Source organism: Phodopus roborovskii, unplaced genomic scaffold (genome assembly GCF_943737965.1).
Source record: "Phodopus roborovskii unplaced genomic scaffold, PHOROB, whole genome shotgun sequence".
NCBI lineage: Eukaryota > Metazoa > Chordata > Mammalia > Rodentia > Cricetidae > Phodopus > Phodopus roborovskii.
Genome location: NW_026126485.1, coordinates 568,071 through 580,114, shown reverse-complemented (window position 1 = coordinate 580,114; position 12,044 = coordinate 568,071). Strand labels below are relative to the sequence as shown.

Here is a 12,044-nt window from a genome sequence, read left to right as displayed (position 1 = left end):
GCTCTCAGGATAGTAGGCACTGTTTCCAGCATTGGAATTGTGGGTTAGAGAATTTGTGAGCAGTGTCAGTGTCATTGTGTGCATGTTTGTCTTATATAGGGCAATCCCACTCAGACAAGGAGCAGAGTGCTCTCTTTCCTATTTCCAGAATAAGTAGTGAACTGTCTCCCTCAAAGGGAAACCATCAGTTCTCTACAATTTCTCCAAGGAAGAAGCTCAATATCCTTTCACAGTCCATGGCATAAAGCACGTACCAAATACGGTCAGGAATTTTTTCTAAAAACACAAATCCAAGACTAGCAGGGTGACTGTGTTATAAATGTCGCCACATCTCTCATATCAAGAGATACTTAGAAAATCTGTTTCTTTCTTTAGGGTACACAGGAGGTAAAGAGATAGAAATAACTTTTTTTTTTCCTGAGGAAGTTTTACTTTATTTCTTTTCCCCCAATTTCTCTGCTGCATGTTTTGAGGCTGAATATACCACAATTGAGTAATCCCTATGCTGCTTGGGGCAGGGGAGGAAGTGGTGGTGGTGACAGGTTGAGGAGCCCGAAAACCATTCTTCCATTTGATGTGGTAAGAACCAAAGAAACCAACAGACAGTCACAGGGTTGATTTGCAAAGAAAAACAATATGGGAGAGGAATGTGTGGAAATGTTTCATACCTTGTTGAAAGAATATGATGATCCTTTCAATCTATGACAGTAGGGCCAGGGTGATGGCAAGGCATCATCCATCCTCCTGAAGGCCGTCGAACTAAAGTGATTACTCATGATCTGGAGTTTGCCTTCTTTTAGAAAGAGCAGGAAAAATTGAGGCCAAGCCCAAGTCTAGTACTAGACAGAACAGTTTAAATCCCACCAATCATGACTGTTGACTTTAGCAGTCTCAGGAGTCCTGAAACTACCGTTCCTTCTCAGATTCTTTGGGGCAATAACTTAGAGAATCGGCTCTCCCAAAGAAGGCAGCTCTAGATCCTATAGGAGGATAATTAGTAAGACTCACATCTATATAGCTTTTAATGATCTGCTTTTGTAGTACTGAGGAGTAAGCCTGTGGTCTCATATATGCTAGTCTATGCTCTACCACCAAACTATACCCTCTGCCTACACAGATTTTAAACTAGGCAACTTGCTAAAGGTAAGACACAAGTCAGAAGTGTAACATCAAATTTAACTGATGTACAAATGGGTAAACATTTCTGTTAGATTTAAAAATTAAAGTTGTGAGATCTTCACTAGAAATCCTCTCATAGAGTGATATCTGAGAACAGTGGTCTAAGGTTGTAATATCAAACAGCCAATATAAGACCCCCTTTGTTTTCTCCTATCATGACTTATTTCTCATACCATTGGGTGTCTCGAGCACAAAATCAGATGGGGAGTTAGTCCAGCATTCATACAAGACTCATCAATGTTCATTTTGTTTCTGCTAAAAGAACATTCACCATATCAGGCTATTTAACCAAAAGAAAATGTGTTGAATAACAAGTAAATTATGGTAGGGAATTTTCCAGGAAGAAACAAGCCCATTTGCTTGTGGACATACCTTCAATTTTGGAACAATTAACTCACTGATTTTCAAGGAGTTTTTGAAACCAATCACAGACATTACCTTACAGAAGGCAGGCCTTGACACAAGTTGAACTTGAACATATGGTATCTTAGTAGTGTGTTATTTTGGGGACTGTGTAAGATAACCAGCTCTGATAATTAAAACAGCACATTTGTTTATAAGCATAATTTGATCTGGGGCATATTGCTAGAAATTTTAAAATTTTAGTAAGCACAGTGTTTCTTTCAGGACTGATAATGTGAATTTGAAGTAGCCTGAAATTCTTTTTCTTCTTCTTCCTCTTCTTCTTCTCCTCCTCCTCCTTCTTTTTTAAATCAGTGGAGTAAATGCTTTAAGTTTGATGAATGACCAGGCATTCAAAGTTCATTTAGATCATTCTAAGCTGTGGAGGTAGAAATCCAGAAGCATAGGTATGCTTCAGTGGTGGTCCTTTTCTTTTTTAAGACTTCAGTCTTTATTGACCCTGAAATTTAAGAGGTACTTTCTGGCCTTATGTATGACAGAATAGTATTACATATGGGTGTTCACATACTTGGAATTATTGCTCAATGAGGAGTATTTGCATTTTGAGATTTTATGTTTCAGTAGAACAATGATGCATCTGGCTTTCAAGATATGTGGTTTTATCAATTCTGTCACCCAACCTTTTCCTGGTTTCCATGTGAATAATATGACTATAAAGACATTTTCTATAAATGTGTGGGTTGGGGGCTGGAACAATGGTTTGAATGTTAAGAGCACTCACTGCTCTTGCAGAGAACCTATTTTCAGTTTTTAAACCACATAGGAGTCCACAATCATATCAATCTAGTTTCCAGGGGATTTAATGTTATCTTCTGAACTCCACAGGCATCAGGTATACAAATGACATGAATATATACAGGCAGGAAATACACTCTTATACATAAAATAATTAAATATATAAATGACTAGCTTAATGTGAACATCTCATATGTGTCTCTAATAATTAGGAACTGAGGCAAAAGAATGCAGAAGGCATAAAACTATGTTATGACAAAGTTATATCTAATGGAGTAATATCAGGGGTTCTTCAGAGTATAACAGGTTGAACAGCAAAGCTGTAGTTGGGCGAGTCCCAAAAAGTAGGATACTTTCCTCTGAAAACTCTGTAAAGATAATTTTTACTTGGTATCCTTTTTTATTTTGGTACCTTATAGAACCAGTAAGTGATTCAAACCATCCCAAATGAAAAGAAAACTAGCTTTGAATCAGTTTGAAAGACAATTTTACTTTCAGTTACTACCACCGTATAATGTCAATGCTTTGTAGTATGTGTGCCATGAGTGGAGGTCATATTAGGACACTGACCAAGCAGCACCTAATGTCCTGATCTATGTAGTGTTCTGTGGTAATTCATTCTAAAATATATATCCTGGTCAATTTTTATCTTCAAGACAGATTTTTTTTCTATAGATGGGATTTGTTGTCAAATCAAAACACAAAGACATAAAACTGTATTATACAGAGATCTTTAAATTACAAAGAAATACTCCCTATAGTGTCTCCATTTGGTATTCTTTACACTTTAACATCTGAGGGATCACCTCATATTTATTTAAAGTGTGTTGTGTTTGGCTATGTCTCAAAATTTGGTAGCAAGAGAGGAACCATTATGTTCTCTCACATACTCAAATACTCATGCCCTAAATGAATAGGTAGAAATCGGTATTCCATTGCACATCACAATATCACCAGGGAAATACAACACACAGCAAATATTTACTCTTTATGGGCAGAAAAGAGCTCAGCCTTACAACAGACATCAGCAAAGTCCGTGGTTTAAATTACAGACTAACAAAGGGTTTGTGGGCTTGAAATTAAGTTATACTGGTTTAAAATCAATCACAGAGGTTGTCACTCTGCTTATTACTTTGACTTCCTAACAAAGATTTAAATGAGAACTTTATGTACAAGGAGAAAACGTCAAGAGTTCTGCTTTTTCTCAGGCTAGTATGGGGGAAAGGCAAACATTTTAGGACACTAAGGTAATTAGAATAAAGAGGGCTTTTTGGAAAAAATATTTTTATGTTTTGTTTTATTTTCAATTGACAAATCAAAACTATAGTTTATAATGTGATTTTCCCATACATGTGTACATTGTGGAGGAGTCAAATCAGAACAGTATTCCATCACCAAATGGTCATTAGTTCTTCTGGATGGAAACAATAGAATTAATCGAAGTCCACAGACCAACATTATTTTCTGGGGGAAAAGTCAAAGTAGTAAGTTTTAACTTTGGCACTAGACTTTAATTCTAAAGTTACCCCAGAGATACCAGGCAGGAAATCTGCAGTTCTCACTCTGCCATTCAGTGGGATCAAGACTAGGGAGAGGCATGCGCAGACCATATTCTGGGCCAGCCAGGGCCAGTTTTCTTATGTAGTCTCCTCTGTCATTTAGTTTCATGTTGTTCTATCACACCAGAGCTGAGTAGCTCGTCTATAGCCCTGTCATCATATCTGAGAACCTCTTTCAGGATGTTTTTCGTGTGCTGTCCCAACAGGGGAGGTGGCTTTGCCTCTGACATCTTGAATTTGCTGTATCTCACAGCTGGACCTGTCAAAAGAAGGAATGAAAAAGTCTGTTAATGACTGGCCCTGAAGTTAATTACTCAAGTAATGAATGGTTCCAATGGACTCCAAGGTTTTCTACATGTATTATTTATGCTCTTGCACATGTACCATGTTTTTTTGTTTGCTTGTTTTGTTTTTTGGCATTTTGTTTGTTTTTTGCTTGTTTGTTTTGCTGGGGTTCAGGAGGAGGTTTTTGATGTTTCGGTTGTGAGCCTAGCCTTTAATATCTGAGCCATCTCTCCATATCATATGTAACTTTTCTTAACCCACTTTCATTTAAATGGGCAGTGACTTTGCAAACTGCACATCAGCATGCAGTGGGCTACATGTCCTATCACAAACACCTTCAGGGATAAAACCCAGATCTGGGAAAACTGTCAATAAAAGATTAAAAAAGCACGATGACCATAGAGTGAAACTATGTCTGTGAAGTTAGTAATCTGGCCTTAAATAAAGGTAACCCAAGTTCTGCAATTCATTGTCTACTATACAGTTCTAAAATGTAGTTCAATATATGTCAAATCCTAACTCAGACACTTGTCCTTGGCTTTTAGTGGTACTAGAAGCTAAGTGACCAAGCTTCTCTGTCAAGGAGACTTGTGTTTGGACCTTGGGATTTATACTTTTTACTAAAACCATCTTGGGCAAATTACTTACCCTCTTGGAGCTTCATATCCCACAACTGTAATATAATAATGTTTACCACACAGGCTTGAGGTAAGGATTTAATTGAGAAAACAGACAAAAACAAAAACTAAGTAAGGATTCCATAACCCGAAATAATACACAAAACTTGCTGGCTATTATGTTTAGGAAAGCCACCACATCTCTCTTGAATCTTGCAGTTTAAGGAGATGAAGATATTTACTGACAGAAATTTGACATAACTGAGTCATTGTAAACAGAGGATTCTAGCAATACTTTAAAAAATGACTAAAAGTGGTTTTATTGTTTCCACTCTTCACATAACTACAATAAGCTGGGAAAGGTTTGGCAGAAGCCACATGGCTGATGGCATGAAGATGCAACTGCAGCCACAAAAATGGTCTCACATTTAAAGTTGTGTGCTCATTTTTTTCTAGGATGATGCTTCTCACTCCTCAATGGTCAAGGTGAGCATTTTGGAATGTGTTTCAACAAAATTTATCTGTGTTTCCTCATTGTATATTGCCTGTCTTTTATATCTCTTTTGATTAGGCTTCAGGTTTGCAAATTAGGTAGGAGTCCTGGCAAGAGTTAGTAAAGTGGAACATTTCTGTCCGCTGAGAACGTATTTGAAGGTTCTAGCAAGAAAGCTATTCATGTACTCTTGACTGAAAACTTGTCATCATCCATCAGGGAAGGCCATCTTCTTTGACAGTAGTATGAAGCTTTGGGAGAAACATACATGGAATGATGAGAGAAGAAGGGGACATCCACCTAAACAGTTAGATTAGCCAAGTCAACCTTGGAGGTGCATGGGATAAGAGATCAAAGCCAGCTCTGCTTGACATTCTACATTTTAATCTCACTCTTTTTCTTAATCTCTCTCTCTCTCTCTCTCTCTCTCTCTCTCTCTCTCTCTTTCTCTCTCTCTCTCTCTCTCTCTCTCTCTCTCTCTCTCTCTGAATTGGAACTGAACCCAGGGCTCTGAGAATGTTGTCTAGTACTCTATCACTGAGCTACACCATTTGCAGCCCACTCTTGATTTGAGAACTTCACAAGAACAAATCAACCAAAGCATGTTTGGGGGAATTACATTAATATTTATTTGCACGCCATCTGACAAAGACAGTGTCCAGACATGGCCTGACACTGCCACATTTAGTATTTTCCTACCATATGCCCTCTATAGACCAAGGATAATTTATGACTGGCGCTTGAATTTTTCCTTTCTCTGAAGTATAGCAGAGTTCAATTCCTTGTCACATTTTCCTGGAGTGCACTGTATGGGAGGGTTTTGTCAGAGCTAGTTCCTACCCAGTAAGGGAGGACAGAAACACATTACACATTGGGAGACTGAGAAGAGATGAATGACAATTATTCTGCTTTACTACGTCAAAGTCTTTGATCTTAAAATCAGTGGTCATGAGAAAGACAGACTGGGAGTAGAAACAGGACTAAAATCAGAGGGTTGCATTTCTCAATGTCAAATAGCTGATCTCATTTAGTTCTGCTTGTGCAAGCTTTGTAAAAGTAGAGGCCATCAGTATTTAACTACAAACAAAATATCTGTCTGTTGTTTAAAAAAAAAAAAAGTTCAAAAAGGATTCTTAGGAAACACTAGAAGCCATAATGTGGCTACTAGGCCCCTAATAAAATCCCTTCTTACTTCTAGAGTTGAGAATCCCCATAGTCTTAGCCTTGTTCCAACTACCCTTAAATTTAAGTGTTTACAGACAAATTGCCTTGACTCAAGAATTATTGTTCATGTTAGAGTCAATAAGAGTGAAAAATACTTCATTAAGAAAAACAGCCAATGCTAGACATCTAAACTTTTATTCTTTACTAAACAACCAGCCAAAGATCATCAGGAATACTCAAATCACATAGAACAGAAAAGGGAAACATGGGGGCAACCAGGGATGGCTTAAAATAAACCAAGAAGAGAATGCTACAGAGACAAAACTTACAACATTTAATGCTTATGATTTCTGTGTTATATTCCAAATTAGAAACTTAGGGAATAAATTAAAATATATTCCAATCATTTAAGAGAGACGTATAAATAGAAAACAAACAAAAACATGTGAGAAAAAAGTTAAGAGTTCTCAGAAAATGGACCAGGATCCCCTAAAGAAGTAAAAGGATGATGATGGTGAGGAGTGTCTGCACTGAATGTTGCAACAAATAGAAAAAAGGCAAGTTACCATATTTAGTCAATGGAAAATCCAATATAGGGGATGAAAAAAAGATTTACACCTTGATATTTCACGTAAAATGATATAAGGTAGCATTAAAAATGGCAGAAGTTCCTCCTGAGGTAAAGAGAAGGTAAACAAGCTCAGGGTAACAATAAGGCAGGAAATGAGTTGTGTCAAAACAGCAACATTAGAATACTCAACTGTTTAACTAGTGTCTACTGAAAATTAGAAGAAAATAGTGTGCATTCAACTTTCTAAAGGTATTTCTGTTAAATCTGTAATTGTATATCTAGTCTAATAATTAGTTAAACATGAAGACAGCCAGATGATTATTCAAGTAGAGAGGACATTTTCAGTTTCAAAAACCAAATCTAAAAAGTTGCTTCAACAAGGCTCCAATAAAATACAGGAAAAATTGGAGCAGAAAAGAGGAAGAAAAAGAGCAGGGAGAGGAAAAAAGCCCTACTTAAGGGCAGAGAGGACACTTAGTCTAACAATTTGGATCTGAGCTGGCAAGGCAGGGTCAGAGAACAAAGGCCTTCAAAAGGAAAGTCTACTAAAATAAGAAATGCTTTAACTGTAGGTATTTGCTTCTGCTTCTATTGGCTACTGGATGAAGGCTCTAGGATGGTATATAAGGTAGTCATCAATCTTATTATTGGGGAAGGACATTTAATGTAGCCTCTCCACTATTGCTTAGTTTGTTGCTAAGCACTAGCCAAATTCTTGGAATCCAGTTGCAGAGAGGGAGGAGTGATGAGCAAAGGGGTCAAGACTAGGTTGGAGAAACCCATAGAAACAGCTGACCTGGACAAGGGGGAGCTCATGTACCCCAGTCTAATAGCTGGGAAACTAACACAGGACTGAACCAGACCCCCTGAATGTGGGTGTTAGTTAGGAGGACTGGGCAGTCTATGGGGCCTCTAGTAATTGATCAGTATTTATGCCTAATATATGAATGGACTATGGGAGTCTATTGCACATAGAGGGATACTTTCTCAGCCTAGACAAATCGGGGAGAGCTTAGGCCCTGCCACAAATGATATGACAGACTTTGAAGACTCCCCATGGAAGGCCTCACCCTCCCTGGGGATCAGAAAGGGGATGTGCTGGGGTTAGGTGGGGGTGATAGGTAAGGATGGGAGGGTAAGGGAACTGGGATTGACATATAAAACAAGCTTGTTTCAAATTTCAATAAAAAAGGAAACAATGAAATGCTTTAACAATATACATGGTATAACCAAAAGGCAGGAAAACAAAATAATGATCCATCATACAAGAAAGAATTAATGATTACAAACTATGGAAAAATGTTAAGAGAAAAGTAAAGATCCCAAAACAAAGCAGATCCGTGGTTTTGGCAAGACTTTGCCATGTTTGGAATGTAGGCAAAGAAAAGCACCTGTGAAGCCCCCATTACCATTTACACCAATTTTCACTGCTTTTAGAAGAATGCATTAAATTGTTTGGTTCATTGCCTATATCTCAAATGGAAATGGGAAAAAATACTGGCTGTGTTTTCTAGTTGGGTCTTCATTGCCTTCCATGGTTCCTACGCTATAAAAGAAATGGTACAAGCCTCCTTTCATTGGACAATGCTTCTGATTTTCTATGTCACAGGAGCTATCTATTTATATGGTAAAGACTATTGTAGCCTACATTTTACAGATGAGAAAACTGATGTTTCCATAAACTGATTTTTCTAAGGACCAAGGATTATAACCCATAACAGATACAAGATAAGAACTCTAGTCTTAGATAAATCCCAGCTCAGAGAAGAAGTAGACACAAAGACCTACATCTAATCAAGAAACTCTTTATGATTGATACCTGCTGGCAAGGGAAAATCAGTTTTCTTCAGTGGGCTGACACTGAGGATATCAACTACACCCCAGGGCAAGTTCCATGTCCAGGAGTAACTGGCCAATATTTTTTGGTCCATGTTTTTTGTTTGTTTTTACTTCTATTGTTTCATTTGCTCAGTTGATAGTTTTTTTTTGGGGGGGTTTTAAAAAAATTTGTATTTTGACAGAGCAAGGCAACAATAGTTTGGGGTGGTAGGGAGATGGGGAAGATCTGGGAGGAGCTGGTAATGGGAAATAATATGATCAAATTATATTGTATGAAAAAATTAGTAATAATAAAACCTTTAGTCTTTAGACTTTATGGTCTATACACTCTCATTCAAAAAGAATTGAACTAATTTTTGCTAGCTATTAGTATGTTTGAATAAATATTATTCACATGCTAGTGAATTTATCCACTAATTTATTTTACTTACAATTTTTGAGCATTTACCTCTCTGTCAAGATTTGGTATAGATTATTTTATTATGTATTATTCTTAAATGAATTCTTGGCCCTGCTGTCATAGAAGGATTATAATTTGTAACAACAAAAAAGAAGCAAATTTGTATAGTCTGATAAAAATCATAAGATCATTATAAACCAAAGCTACAAGAGAATAATGCTATGAGCATAGCGGGAAAGGAATGAAAAAATAAATAAATAACATTTTCCTCCACAGGAAAATACAAACAAAGCAACTCACAACTCTCTTCCACTTAGAACCAAACTAAATGAGCTGTTTTCCCACTGTAGTAATAAAGGTAATCACAATGGAACACATAAACACATAGTACAAATCCATACTATACTTTCCTCCTTTAAAGTAGAAGGTGCTTTGGAAACAGGCCACTTCTTTTACTTCATTAACAAACATTAGTCACTTGTCATGTGCTTTATGTGTTTGCGTATCGCATCACCTCCAGTTAGCAAATGGGGAAAAATGATAGATGCAGGGAAAATCAGCTGCTCAGGGTTGCAGACCTGTTAAGAAACAGAGATCCGGGTAGCCTTGTTTCTGAATCCCAGTACTTTGTGGTTCTGCCACATGATCTCTTTGTATCAAGGCAGCACGAAAGAGGGAAAAATTATTTCACTTTGACAAGGAACTGAATTCAGCGTTCCTAAGTCAGAATTTGGCAAAGATAGCATCAGGCTTTATGATTCCACCACTCTATCGTCTTCTTTTTCCTAGATCATAGCTCTTCTAGATTTCTTATGATGCCTGTATTCATTAATACCTCTTTTCAAATCAAATTGTTAAGTGCAAATGCTCCCCATGTAAACACTCATATAATCACACCACCACAAACCTCTAACAGTTTTTCCTATTTGTGTGAGGCAATGCTTTCCAATGACCGTCTTTCTGCTCACCCCAAAAGAAATGGAGTTTTTTTTTTCCCCTTGGTTCTCTGGAAATCTGTCTGGTTCAAGGCACATGGAAGGCCAGTGCCTGGCACATTAGAGAATTCCTCAGACTAGCCATGTGGAGTTTTCCATCTGTGGTTTGAGGCCCTACAGTAACAAAACCCTGGCTGTTTTGTCTCACCTCTCTTTAGAAAACATCCATAATTCTTAGTCTGAAAGGAGATCTATCCAATCTACGTGAGCATCCCAAGCTACCATTTATCCAAATTCAAGCCACTTATCTGTAAGGCAGATCAACTTAATAATACAAACAGTTGCAGGAAACAGAGGTAGCCAAAAACATGTGGGAAACCATAATGAATATTCAAGTAATGGGAACATAATACCACATCATCCTAAGGGAAGGGACTTGAACAGTCCCTTTTTCCAGAACTGCGTGCACCTCCTGTCTTAATGATGTATTTCCAAAGCAGTGAAACAGCCTCTTGCTCAGCCTCACACTAAATGGCTGCTGATCAGCACAAAGGGTTAAGTAGTTAACACAGCAGGCAAGTGTGATCAGTGTCAGTAAGAATAACTAGAATTAAAGCCAAATATGTTGGTTTTGCTTACTATATTTTTATTTTTAAATTCTGATATCACACTAACTTTTCAAAATACTTAAAAGCAAACATCTGTCACATAATGTATGAAACATTATCTCAAAATGTTTTTATTTTGACTTCTTTGGCCCTTTGCTAAGATCCATGCCGTGGATAGCAAGCATTTAATCTTCAGGGCTTACTAGAGTAATAAAAAGCCAAACTTCATTTTGCTAAAAATAATGATAGCTTAGTATCAAAAGATTTCACAACTTCCCCTTCAGTGCTTCAATTCATCACTATAACAATAACAATATTTTTTATATGGTGCCTCCCAACCATAGCAGCCAACTTGCCAAATGGGACCATACAGTTAGAACACACTAAACCCATTAGATTCAAGATAAAAACAGATAAGACCATTTAAATAGCATGTAATCATGGAAGAAGGCTGGAACAGAATAAATATGGCTTGGGACATCTTTAACCAAAGAACTTAAACTATGGCAATGCTTATGGGGTCAGACATTCCAGAATCTCAAGGCAACATGTGGTTTATGCCACCAACTGAGCTGGGTCATCCATGCCTCATTTTGAGTTCAGAGGCACTTTATGTGACCTCTAGTCTAATGGATTTCAATACAATATTTTTAGCAGGTTTTAATTTTTAATTATGTGTAGTTGTGTCTTGTGGAGGAATGTGCATATGAGTACAAGTGCCCGCAGAAATCAAAGCAACAGACCTTCCTGAAGCTGAGCTACCCTATGTGGATATTGGGAACTGAACTCGGGTCCTCTGGAAGAGCAGTCAGTCAGTATTCTTAACCACTGAGGAACTCTTCAGCACTTGACTAAATTTTTATTTATTAGAGTCTTTTATTTGCTAGACTCACTTATTAGAGTCTTATTTTCAACTATTCCAGTGGCTCTATTATAGTAATCAGTGTCATTCAAAAAAATTCCCACCTTTACCTTTCAGAAATATAACTGTATTATGTGTTTTGACCCTTGTTCAGTTGGACCAAGCCACACAAGGTCTAATGAAGTGTGAGTGGTGGATGATATTAGGCTACACACTCCAGGGCACAACATTCACTTGCTTATTGCAAGTGTAGGGCTCTCCTTTCTTGACTAGCAAAGTAAGAGATAGTGAGTACTGCAGTGATCTGAGACTCTGTGAACTTGCAATGGATATCACATACAGCATGAGCAAGAACGACATCATGTTTAAAAACA

At 37.4% G+C, this 12,044-nt stretch overlaps 1 protein-coding gene across 1 annotated transcript in view; it reads right to left on the bottom strand.

Moving 5' to 3' along the window:
- Positions 1-3,617: 3,617 nt before the first annotated feature.
- LOC127229944 (succinate--hydroxymethylglutarate CoA-transferase-like) overlaps positions 3,618-12,044 on the bottom strand; it is a 536,724-nt gene continuing 528,297 nt past the window's right edge. Inside the window, exon 8 of the mRNA XM_051195053.1 lies at positions 3,618-4,155. Within this exon, the coding sequence (XP_051051010.1) occupies positions 3,992-4,155 (164 nt within the window). The 3' untranslated portion in view covers positions 3,618-3,991. The remainder of the gene's footprint in view (positions 4,156-12,044) is intronic.